The following is a 13642-nucleotide window of genomic DNA, read 5'->3' on the forward strand; positions in this document are numbered from 1 at the left end:
GGAGACTATTTTTGTGTCTCATCTGGTGTTAAGGATGTCTTACTGCTTGCTTAATGAGTATCGTTCCCCCCTGATTTGGCTCATAGCGAGGCTCGAACTCAGAACCTCTTCCTCACAAACACGTGACCACCCTACGGCAGGTAGCCTACTGGTTAAAGAGTTGGGCCAGTAACTCGGAAGGTTGCTGGATCGAATCCCCGAGCTGACAAGGTAAAATTCTGTTGTTCTTTACAAGGCGGGTAACCCTCTGTTTCCCGGGTGCCGAAGAAGTAGAGCCCCCCCCGGTAAATAAAACGGTAAATAACTTACGGAGTCAATGGGAACAGTCGCCTGTCGGCCTTACGGAGTCAATGGGAACAGTCGCCTGCTGGCCTTATGGAGCCAATGGGAACAGTCGCCTGCTGGCCTTACGGAGCCAATGGGAACAGTCGCCTGCCGGCCTTACGGAGTCAATGGGAACAGTCGCCTGCTGGCCTTACGGAGTCAATGGGAACAGTCGCCTGCTGGCCTTACGGAGCCAATGGGAACAGTCGCCTGCCGGCCTTACGGAGTCAATGGGAACAGTCGCCTGGGCCTTACGGAGTCAATGGGAACAGTCGCCTGCTGGCCTTACGGAGTCAATGGGAACAGTTGCCTGCTGGCCTTACGGAGCCAATGGGAACAGTCGCCTGCCGGCCTTACGGAGCCAATGGGAAACGGAGTCAATGGGAACTGTCTTCTGCTGGCCTTACGGAGCCAATGGGAACTGTCTTCTGCTGGCCTTACGGAGTCAATGGGAATATGTCTTCTGCTGGCCTTACGGAGCCAATGGGAACTGTCTTCTGCTGGCCTTACGGAGTCAATGGGAACAGTCGCCTGCTGGCCTTACGGAGCCAATGGGAACAGTCGCCTGCCGGCCTTACGGAGCCAATGGGAACAGTCGCCTGCCGGCCTTACGGAGCCAATGGGAACAGTCGCCTGCCGGCCTTACGGAGTCAATGGGAACATTCCCCGAGCTATTTAGGAGGGATATCACTCCTGGCACAAATGATTGTCTAGTTGTGTTTTTCCCTGCTGAGCGGTGCCCTATACCTGCGCCCAGAGGGGAGTAATTCAAAGTCCAAGGTACAGGGGGTGGCTTGGGTCTAAAATGATTTAGTGAGCCTTATGGAGGGCCCTGACCTTTTAAAGATCTCAGCCTGTCTAATTCTGTTGTACAACTGACTAGGAATCCCCCTTTCCTTTTCCTGAGGCGTCTTCCTCCGTCGCGCAGTGAGTTTCACAGATAACAAGATGCTACACTGGCACCTTGTTCCTGTACCCTATTTTACTCTACCCCATAGGGGCCCTGGTTAAAAGTAATTGTCTATAATGGGTAATAAGGTGCCATTTTAGGATTCACACTATAGCCTTATATCAATCGTTTTGCGTCATATTTCCCAATTGAATGCAATCTCATGTTAATTCAGATTGTCTTGTCAATCTGAATCAGACTGTAACGGCTCTCTTCTATGTCCTCCTCTGACGAAGAGGTAGAACAAGGATCGGACCAAAATGCAGGGTGATGATGATTCATGATATATTTTAATGAAGGAAAACCTATACAAACAGAAACTACAAAACTAACGAAATGAAATAATGAAAACCGAAACAGCCTATCTGGTGAAAATACAAAACACTAAGACAGGAACAATCACCCACAAAATACAGAGTAAAACCCAGGCTACCTAAATATGGTTCCCAATCAGAGACAACGAGAATCACCTGACTCTGATTGAGAACCGCCTCAGGCAGCCAAGCCTATGCTAGACACACCCCTAATCAGCCACAATCCCAATGCCTACAAAAACCCCAATATGACAACACAATAAACCCATGTCACACCCCGGCCTGAACAAATAATAAAGAAAACACAGAATACTAAGACCAGGGCGTGACAGACTGTCTATAGATAAACATTTTCACTTGCATGTGCTATACCTGAACGTTTCACATGGTTCTTTTCTCCAGATCCATGTAATTAATACACATCTGGATCTGTCACATAGATGCACCTCCTCATTTTTTTCTCCCTATCCATCTTTGGAAGATGTAATAACTTTTTAGTTTTGTCGTTTCACATACTTGTTTTTCCATCTCTATTTGTCCTCGCAGATACACTCGTTTTCTCCGGGACTTCTTAGAGTCAGCTGAGAAGCACTTCATGGTGAGAATCTATCAAATGGATTGACTGGTATAGTCTAAAGAAGGTCCAGGGATTACTCATTAAAGGAACCTTCTGGGCCCGTATTTATAAAGGGATTACTCATTAAAGGAATATTCTGGGCCCGGATTTATGAAGGGATTACTCATTAAAGGAATATTCTGGGCCCGTATTTATAAAGGGATTACTCATTAAAGGAATATTCTGGGCCCGTATTTATAAAAACTACTCTAGGACTAGGTCCACCCTGCCCATGTGATCTTATTCATTGGTCCAAATATTTAATTCAATTTGTTTTAAATCAGTTCATATGTATCATTTTATTTCAATTCAAATTTGATAGAAAGTTCATCCCTTTTCAATTAGTTTTAAATCCTTTTAATTCAAATGGATGGAAAGTCCACCCCGTTTAATTCCATGTGATTCCAGGTGGGGCTGGACGTGCATTACTACGTGTTCACCGACCTGCCCGGCGACGTGCCCAACAACGTGACTCTGGGTGTCGGCAGACTGCTCAGCATTGTGAGGGTGCCGAAGTTCGACCGTTGGCAGGAGATATCCCTCCGCCGCATGGAGCTCATCCAGGTTATTATAGATAATATATTACATTGTTATCACGTTGAATTAAAGTTTATTTTCAGGATACAGCGTACTGTAGCATAGTAGAATGAAATGCTTACTAACAAGCTCTTCTGTCAGTACAGTAGCTATAGAAATACTATAGATGATCTACACATGCTCCAAACTGTCAACAGACTATCAGTTGTAACTCTGTTGATAATAGGCAACGGTTAGGGATAGGTTTAGGTTTAGGGATAGGTTTAGGTTTAGGGATAGGTTTAGGTTTAGGGTTAGGTTTAGTTTAGAGATAGGGTTAGGTTTGGTTTAGGGATAGGTTTAGGTTTGGTTTAGGGATAGGTTTAAGGTTAGTTTAGGTTTAGGGTTAGGTTTAGTATAGAGATAGGGTTAGGTTTGGTTTAGGGTTAGGTTTAGTTTAGAGTTACGGAAAGGGTTAGGTTTAGTGTTTAGTTTAGCTTAGGGTTTGGTTTAGGGTTAGGGATAGGTTTATGGTTAGGTTTAGTTTAGAGATGGGGATAGGTTTAGGGTTAAGTTATCATGATATGCCTATTGGGTTAGTGCATACTAGATAGTTGAAATGTTGTTGAGTATGGACTTTGTGTAATTGTATGATGTTAGCCCTGCCCTACAAACTACATTTCCATCTGAGGACAAAGTTTTATTTGGTTGGTTGGTTGATTTAATATCTACTGAACATCCACCAATCATGTATTTGGGAGCAGACTGCCATTAAGGATCACATCCACCGGGGGGCGAACTACATATTCTGCCTGGACGTAGACATGAGGTTCCACGGCCGTGTGGGTCCCGAAGCTCTGGGGAGACTGGTGGCCGCCATCCACCCCTGGTAATACTTCCTTAAAGAGCCAGCATCCACCCCTGGTAATACTTACTTAAAGGGCCAGCATCCACCCCTGGTAATACTTACTTAAAGGGCCAGCATCCACCCCTGGTAATACTTACTTAAAGGGCCAGCATCCACCCCTGGTAACACCCCAGGAAAATGTTGTTGACCCCTCTTTTATTGTGTGCACCTACATGCTGACTACTTCCTGTTGACCTCTTGTCAGGTCTACTTCACAAAGATGGTTTCTAACCTCAAGGGTTCTTTTTTATTTTTTTTATTTAAAGGTAAAGTAACAATACAAACCTGTCTTGTGTTTTTGCAGGTTCTACATGTACCCCCGGAGCCAGTTCCCCTATGAGCGGAGGACCGTCTCCACAGCCTACATACCCTTGGACCAGGGAGACTTCTACTACCAGGCCAACATATTCGGAGGAGCGTTGGAAGATGTTCACCGGCTGACCAAGACGTGCAGGGAGCACCTGGAGGTAGGTACTTACGCACGCAGGAATACGGTTAGTCACTCACGTACAGTACTCACCCCACCCCATCCCTCCTCTACCCTACCCCCTTCCTCCCTCTAGGTTGATAAGTCAGTGGGCGTGGAGGCTGTGTGGCAGGAAGAGAGTCACCTGAATTGGTACCTGTTGAGGAACAAGCCCACCAAGCTCCTGTCACCGGAGTATGTTTGGGACGACGCTAAAGGACGGGATGCCAAGGAGATAAAACTGGTCCGCTTCTCCTCTGTCATTAAGGACAAGGCAGAGGTCAGGGAGAACCTCTGAGAGGAGAAAAGTATATATGTCTTTGACACAAGCTGCAGGGAAGAGAGGAGAAAAGTGGAGAGGATGGAAGGAGGAGAGGAAAGAGGGAAGGAGGAGAGGGAAGGAGGAGAGGGAAGAGGAGAGGAAGGAGGGGAGGAGAGGAGAGGAGGGCAGGGGAGGAGAGGAGAGCGAACACTTATCTTTAATACAGACCGTTACTTTACCTGGTTATATTTTTGCACACTGCACTTTTGGTTCAGTGAAATGTGGGTTTGTTCTTGTTTTAGTGCCTTTGTGACATAGGCTATGCTCGAAACGACACCCTAGAACTCCTGGTTAAGAAGTGCACTATTTAGGGTGCCAACTCAGACTTAACCATCTCTACTTTATGTACCATGGGGTCCATCATTTTTGGCATGTTTGATAAAGATGAGGAAAAAATACTGTATAAAATAAATAATACTATATTGTAAAGCCTATGCTCAAAGACATTGAGTAATTATATTATAATACAATTTCTCAGAGAAACATATATTTTTTGAAACAATTAATAATGAAAAAAAGATCTGGGTTAAAATGATCAGGACCTCTGTTTTCAGTCCTCCAGCACCCTGCGAGGATAACAGCACTGAGCCTTTGTTCAAGGTCACGCGGTAACAGTCACACCCCTCACTTAAAAAAAACTGCCATATTTTTCTCACGATCAGGGACAAGTGTATGTTTTTTTTATATTTTTGTACGTATCTGTTAGTGCTTGAATGCAAATACAAACAAGTTATTGTTTTAGTTATTGTTTAAATCTAGAATTAGTGCTTGAAGCAGAGTCACAGCCAGTTAAGATCTGACATAACACGAGGTTCTTTAGTGATAATCCATTAATGTAACACATTATCTGATAAATGACTTAGCTGACTACACCAAATCTATACCAACTCTATACCAACTCTATACCCACTCTACACCCACTCTACACCCACTCTATACCCACTCTATACCCACTCTATACCAACTCTACACCAACTCTACACCAACTCTACACCAACTCTACACCAACTCTACACCCACTCTATACCCACTCTATACCCACTCTACACCAACTCTACACCCACTCTACACCCACTCTATACCAACTCTACACCCACTCTATACCAACTCTACACCCACTCTACACCCACTCTACACCCACTCTACACCCACTCTACACCCACTCTACACCCACTCTACACCCACTCTACACCAACTCTATACCCACTCTACACCAACTCTACACCAACTCTACACCAACTCTACACCAACTCTATACCCACTCTACACCCACTCTACACCCACTCTATACCCACTCTATACCCACTCTATACCAACTCTACACCAACTCTACACCAACTCTACACCAACTCTATACCCACTCTACACCAACTCTACACCAACTCTACACCCACTCTATACCCACTCTATACCAACTCTACACCCACTCTATACCCACTCTACACCCACTCTACACCCACTCTACACCCACTCTACACCCACTCTACACCAACTCTACACCAACTCTATACCAACTCTATACCAACTCTATACCAACTCTACACCCACTCTATACCCACTCTATACCAACTCTACACCCACTCTATACCCACTCTACACCCACTCTACACCCACTCTACACCCACTCTACACCCACTCTACACCAACTCTACACCAACTCTATACCCACTCTACACCAACTCTACACCAACTCTACACCCACTCTATACCCACTCTATACCAACTCTACACCCACTCTATACCCACTCTACACCCACTCTACACCCACTCTACACCCACTCTACACCCACTCTACACCAACTCTACACCAACTCTATACCAACTCTATACCAACTCTATACCAACTCTACACCCACTCTACACCAACTCTACACCAACTCTACACCAACTCTACACCCACTCTACACCCACTCTACACCCACTCTACACCAACTCTGTACCAACTCTGTACCAACTCTGTACCAACTCTGTACCAACTCTATACCAACTCTACCTAAACTCTATACCAACTCTACCTAAACTCTATATAAACTCTATACCAATTCTACACCAACTCTACACCAAATCTATATAAACTCTATACCAAATCTATATAAATTCTAAACCAACTTTACACCAACTTTACACCAACTCTACACCAACTTTATACAAACTCTATACCAACTCTATATAAACTCTACATAAACTCTACACCAACTCTATACCAACTCTATATAAACTCTATACCAACTCTCTACCAACTCTACACCAACTCTCTACCAACTCTCTACCAACTCTCTACCAACTCTCTACCAACTCTCTACCAACTCTCTACCAACTCTAAACCAACTCTAAACCAACTCTAAACCAACTCTATACCAACTCTATACCAACTCTATACCAACTCTATACCAACTCTATACCAACTCTATACCAACTCTAAACCAACTCTAAACCAACTCTATACCAACTCTATACCAACTCTATACCAACTCTATACCAACTCTATACCAACTCTAAACCAACTCTAAACCAACTCTAAACCAACTCTAAACCAACTCTAAACCAACTCTAAACCAACTTTACACCAACTTTACACCAACTCTATATCAACTCTATATCAACTCTATACCAACTCTATATAAACTCTACACCAACTCTCTACCAACTCTCTACCAACTCTCTACCAACTCTAAACCAACTCTAAACCAACTCTAAACCAACTCTATACCAACTCTATACCAACTCTATACCAACTCTATACCAACTCTATACCAACTCTAAACCAACTCTAAACCAACTCTAAACCAACTCTATACCAACTCTATACCAACTCTATACCAACTCTATACCAACTCTATACCAACTCTACCTAAACTCTATACCAACTCTACCTAAACTCTATATAAACTCTATACCAATTCTACACCAACTCTACACCAAATCTATATAAACTCTATACCAAATCTATATAAATTCTAAACCAACTTTACACCAACTTTACACCAACTCTACACCAACTTTATACAAACTTTATACAAACTCTATACCAACTCTATATAAACTCTACATAAACTCTACACCAACTCTATACCAACTCTCTACCAACTCTACACCAACTCTCTACCAACTCTCTACCAACTCTAAACAAACTCTAAACCAACTCTAAACCAACTCTAAACCAACTCTAAACCAACTCTATACCAACTCTATACCAACTCTATACCAACTCTAAACCAACTCTAAACCAACTCTAAACCAACTCTATACCAACTCTATACCAACTCTATACCAACTCTATACCAACTCTAAACCAACTCTAAACCAACTCTAAACCAACTTTAAACCAACTTTACACCAACTTTACACCAACTCTATATCAACTCTATATCAACTCTATACCAACTCTATATAAACTCTACATAAACTCTACACCAACTCTCTACCAACTCTCTACCAACTCTAAACCAACTCTAAACCAACTCTAAACCAACTCTATACCAACTCTATACCAACTCTATACCAACTCTATACCAACTCTAAACCAACTCTAAACCAACTCTAAACCAACTCTATACCAACTCTATACCAACTCTATACCAACTCTATACCAACTCTCTACCAACTCTATACCAACTCTATACCAACTCTATACCAACTCTAAACCAACTCTAAACCAACTCTAAACCAACTCTAAACCAACTCTAAACCAACTCTAAACCAACTCTAAACCAACTCTATACCAACTCTCTACCAACTCTCTACCAACTCTCTACCAACTCTCTACCAACTCTATACAAACTCTAAACCAACTCTAAACCAACTCTAAACCAACTCTAAACCAACTCTAAACCAACTCTATACCAACTCTAAACCAACTCTATACCAACTCTAAACCAACTCTAAACCAACTCTAAACCAACTCTAAACCAACTCTAAACCAACTCTAAACCAACTCTATACCAACTCTATACCAACTCTATATAAACTCTATACCAACTCTATCTACACTATATCAACACTGTGAAATCAAATTTAGTTGATCACATACACATGGTCAGCAAATGTTGTTGTGAGTGAAGCGAAATGCTTGTGCTTCTAGTTTCGACAGTGCAGCAATATCTAACATGTAATCTAACAATTCCACAACAACTACCTCATACACACACATCTATGTAAAGGAATGAATAAGAATATATAAATATATATATGAGCAAGGACAAAGCAGCATAGGCAAGATGCAATAGATGGTATAAAATACAGTATATACATATGAGATGAGTAGTGCAAGATATGTAAACATTATTAAAGTGACTAGTGATCCATTTATTTAAGTGGCCACAGATTTGAAGTCTGTATGTAGGCAGCTGCCTCTGTGTTAGTGATGTCTGATGGCCTTGAGATAGAAACTGAAAACAGCTTCTAAGTCCCACCTGTACTGACCTCACCTTCTGGATGAGTGAACAGGCAGTGGCTTGTGTGGTTTTTGTCCTTCATAATCTTATTGGCCTTCCTTATGACATCGGGAGCTGTACTGACCTCACCTTCTGGATGACAGCGGGGTGAACAGGCAGTGGCTTGTGTGGTTTTTGTCCTTGATGATCTTATTGGCCTTCCTTATGACATCGGTAGCTGTAGATGTCCTGGAGGGCAGGCAGTGTGCCCCGGTGATGCGTTGTGCAGACCACACCACCCTCTGGAGAGCATGGCGATTGTGGGTGGTGCAGTTGCCGTACCAGGCGGTAAAACAGCCCAACTGGATGCTCTCAGTTGTGCATCTGTAAAAGTTTGTGAGGGTTTTAGGTGACAAGCCAAATTTCTTCAACCTCAAGCCTGTCTGTGTGGGTGGACCATTTCAGTTTGTCCGTGATGTGTACCCCAAGGATCTTAAAACTTTCCACCTTCTCCACTGCTGTCCTGTTGTAGTGGATAGGGGGCTGCTCCCTCTGCTGTTTCCTGAAGTCCACCATCATCTCCTTTGTTTTGTTGATCTTGCTGCCACAACACTCTGAGTGCCCTCACCTCCTCCCCTGTAGGCTGTCTCGTCGTTGTTGGTAATCAAGCCCACTATTGTTGTGTCGTCTGCAAACTTAATGATTGAGTTGCATGGCCATGCAGTCATGGTTGAATAGGGAGTACAGGAAGGGGCTGAGCATGCACCTTTGTGGGGCCACAGTATTGAGCATCAGCGGAGTGGAGGTGTTGTTTCCTACCTTCACCACCTGGGGTGGCCCGGCAGGAAGTCCAGGATCCAATTGTACAGGGTGGGGTTGAGACCCAGGGCCTCAAGCTTAATGATGAGCTTGGAGGGTACTATGGTGTTGAATGTTGAGCTATAGTCAATGAACAGCATTCTTACATAAGTATTCCTCTTGTCCAAATGGGATAGGGCAGTGTGCAGTGTTATGGCGATTGCATTGTCTGTGGACCTATTGGGGCGGTAAGCAAATTGAAGTGGGTCTAGGTTGACAGGTAAGGTGGAGGTGATATGGTCCTTGACTAGTCTCTCAAAGCACTTCATGATGACAGAAGTGAGTGCTACGGGGCGTTATTGTCATTTAGTTCAGTTACCTTTGCCTTCTTGGGTACAGGAACAATGGTGGCCATCTTGAAGCATGTGGGGACAGCAGACTGGGATAGGAAGGTGTTGAATATGTCCGTAAACACAATCGCCAGCTCAAGTTCCTTGAGGGCCATCGTGGAATCGGTTTGAGGGGGATATACACAGCTGTGTCAATGACCGAGGAGAATTCTCTTGGGAGATAATACGGTTGTCATTTGATTGTGAGGAATTCTACATCAGGTGAACAAATGGACTGGAGTTCCTGTATGTTGTAACAATTACACCATGAATCGTTAATCATGAAACATACAACCCCGCCCTTCTTCCCAGAGAGATGTTTATTCCTGTCGACACGACGTACAAAGAATCCAGGTTGCTCTACCGACTTCGACAGCATATTCCGAGAGAGCCATGTTTCCGTGAAACAGAGAATGTTACAATCCCTGATGTCTCTCTGGAAGGCAACTCTTTCGTTGACTTTGTTAACTAGGGATATTAGTGAGTAATATACTCGGAAGCGGTGGGTGGGGTGCCCGCTTCCGAAGTCTGACCAGAAGACAGCTCCGTCTACCTCTTCTCTGGCGGCATTGTTTTGGGTCAGCTTCTGGAATCAGTTCAAATGCCCTGGGTAGTTTGGACAAAAGGATCCTTCGGGAAAGTCGTATTCCTGGTCGTAGTGCTGGTAAGTTGACGTGGCTCTGATATCTAATAGTTCTTCCCGCCTGTATGTAATAACACTTAAGGTTTTCTGGGCCTAGCAGTGTTAGAAATAATACATGAAACACTAAATAAAGTTTCCTAAGGACTAGAAGCGAGGCAGCCCTCTGTCGGCGCCATCTTGTTCACATAGCAACACTATCAACACGACATCAATGCTTTTGTTGATTTTTGGTGGAGATACAATTCTCAAACCTAATTTACATGAATTAAATCTGTAAACAAATCAGTTTTACACATGAAACCTTTTAACGTTATATCCAATCATTAACTAAAGCTAGGCAAGTCAGCTAAGAAAAAATTCTTATTTACAATGTCGTCCTACCGGGGAACAGTGGGTTAACTGCCTTGTTCAGGGGGAGAAAGACAGATTTTGACATTGTCAGCTCGGAATTCGATCTAGCAACCTTTCGGTTACTTGCCCAACTTGCTAACCACTGAAATGGATTCGTTGTATGTTGTGCCGACAGGAACCTGCCGTCCCTACACTCTAACCACTAGTCTACCTGCCACCTCTACACTCTAACCACTAGGCTACCTGCCACCCCCACACTCTAACCACTAGGCTACCTGCCGCCCCCACACTCTAACCACTAGGCTACCTGCCGCCTCTACACTCTAACCACTAGACTACCTGCCGCCCCCACACTCTAACCACTAGACTACCTGCCCCCCACACTCTAACCACTAGACTACCTACCCCCCCCACACTCTAACCACTAGACTACCTGCCCCCCCCACACTCTAACCACTAGGCTACCTGCCCCCCTACACTCTAACCACTAGGCTACCTGCCGCCCCTACACTCTAACCACTAGACTACCTGCCCCCCTACACTCTAACCACTAGGCTACCTGCCCCCTACACTCTAACCACTAGGCTACCTGCCCCCTACACTCTAACCACTAGGCTACCTGCCGCCCCTACACTCTAACCACTAGGCTACCTGCCGCCCCTACACTCTAACCACTAGGCTACCTGCCCCCTACACTCTAACCACTAGGCTACCTGCCCCCTACACTCTAACCACTAGGCTACCTGCCGCCCCTACACTCTAACCACTAGGCTACCTGCCGCCCTACACTCTAACCACTAGGCTACCTGCCCCCTCTACACTCTAACCACTAGGCTACCTGCCCCCCCACACTCTAACCACTAGGCTACCTGCCGCCCCTACACTCTAACCACTAGGCTACCTGCCGCCCCTACACTCTAACCACTAGGCTACCTGCCCCTCTACACTCTAACCACTAGGCTACCTGCCGCCCCTACACTCTAACCACTAGGCTACCTGCCGCCCCTACACTCTAACCACTAGGCTACCTGCCGCCCTACACTCTAACCACTAGGCTACCTGCCGCCCCTACACTCTAACCACTAGGCTACCTGCCCCCCCTACACTCTAACCACTAGGCTACCTGCCGCCCCTACACTCTAACCACTAGGCTACCCTGCCCCCTCTACACTCTAACCACTAGGCTACCTGCCGCCCCTACACTCTAACCACTAGGCTACCCTGCCCCCTCTACACTCTAACCACTAGGCTACCTGCCCCCCTACACTCTAACCACTAGACTACCTGCCCCCTCTACACTCTAACCACTAGACTACCTGCCCCCTCTACACTCTAACCACTAGGCTACCTGCCCCCTCTACACTCTAACCCCTACAGTCCCTAATGCTCTTACTGCAGATGTCATTTGCTGTAGAAAAAGGAGAAAAGTTGCAACAGTCACGCTTGTTTAAACCATCTTCATTTCTGATGGAATCTAGTTAGAAACATTATGAAGTGAACTCGATAAACTCTAAAAAGCCATTTCTCATTGTGTGTGTGTATATATATATATATATATATATATATATATATATATATATATATATATATATATATATATATATATATATATATATATATATATATATATATATATATATATATAGCATCAAGCGACTCTGAATCACATGTGTGTTACGTAGATGCTAACTATGGCGTGACCTTTGGCACTTGGATTGGAACTGATGCTATGGTCAGATGACATGAAAATTCATGTAACTGATACATTTAATGTAACTAATACATGTAATAATGTAACTAATACATGTAATAATGTAACTAATACATGTAATAATGTAACTAATACATGTAATAATGTAACTAATACATGTAATAATGTAACTAATACATGTAATAATGTAACTAATACATTTAATAATACTTTTTTATCCTTCTTCTATAGGAAGTAATTTCAGATGGGAAACGTGTGATATCCTGGAGAGAAGGTTTCAGTTAATGCATTAACACACTAAATCTACTCATCAAGCCCTTTTGATTAGTGGAATTAGGTGTGTAAGGACAGGTTGCCCTAGCACTATACAGCTGATTCAAATGATCAAAGCTTGACGAGTTGATTATTTGAATCAGCTGTGTAGCCCTAGGGACAAACAACAAAATGTGCACCCTTTGAGGTACCCAGGACTGAGTTTGGCGAATCGTTGGGGAATCTGCTTTTAACTTAAAAAATTAAGTTGACCAAGCTACTAATTGCTTCACACTGGAAGAAGTAAAGCCACATTAATTCTACCCTTTTTAATAAAAAATAGAGTTTACCTAACTAAAGCCACTTGGGTACATCAGTACATCCAAATTACTTCATGATAAATTATCATATCCAAATCTGAAATGTCATCGACTAAAATTGCAGGAACGGATCACTCTGGTAATTTAGTCCGATGTTAACAGAATGTCCAAGTTTTGAATTTAGTTCAACGACCATCGAGCTACTGTAAAAATGTAGTTCAATTACTCATTGAACTATACCAAAGTTCAACTACTCCCCACCACTGGGTTAGGGAAATCTGATCTCAGATCTGAGGTTGGAGCAACAGGAAGAGATGGAGGGTAATGTTCATAGCAGCTCACTGGCTCCATCTAGTGGATAGACACTGCCATTTATTTTAGGAATACACAC

The 13642-nt window shown here is 43.7% G+C and overlaps 1 protein-coding gene across 3 annotated transcripts in view; it reads left to right on the plus strand.

Annotated features, from left to right (window-relative positions):
- The window catches only part of LOC112238627 (globoside alpha-1,3-N-acetylgalactosaminyltransferase 1), a 36690-nt gene extending 23305 nt beyond the window's left edge, over positions 1 to 13385 (plus strand). For 2 of the 3 annotated variants that reach the window (XM_042309277.1, XM_042309275.1), the window contains 6 exons: positions 2134 to 2185; positions 2612 to 2767; positions 3484 to 3608; positions 3931 to 4093; positions 4190 to 4372; positions 12911 to 13385. In XM_042309277.1, coding sequence (XP_042165211.1) covers positions 2134 to 2185; positions 2612 to 2767; positions 3484 to 3608; positions 3931 to 4093; positions 4190 to 4372; positions 12911 to 12964 — 733 coding nt within the window. In that variant the 3' untranslated portion in view covers positions 12965 to 13385. Of the gene's footprint in view, positions 1 to 2133; positions 2186 to 2611; positions 2768 to 3483; positions 3609 to 3930; positions 4094 to 4189; positions 4849 to 12910 lie in introns of those variants that run through there. The other variant, XM_042309276.1, reaches the window with a different exon arrangement.
- Positions 13386 to 13642: the final 257 nt, after the last annotated feature.

This window comes from Oncorhynchus tshawytscha, linkage group LG30, assembly GCF_018296145.1.
Source record: "Oncorhynchus tshawytscha isolate Ot180627B linkage group LG30, Otsh_v2.0, whole genome shotgun sequence".
In the NCBI taxonomy this organism is placed as follows: domain Eukaryota; kingdom Metazoa; phylum Chordata; class Actinopteri; order Salmoniformes; family Salmonidae; genus Oncorhynchus; species Oncorhynchus tshawytscha.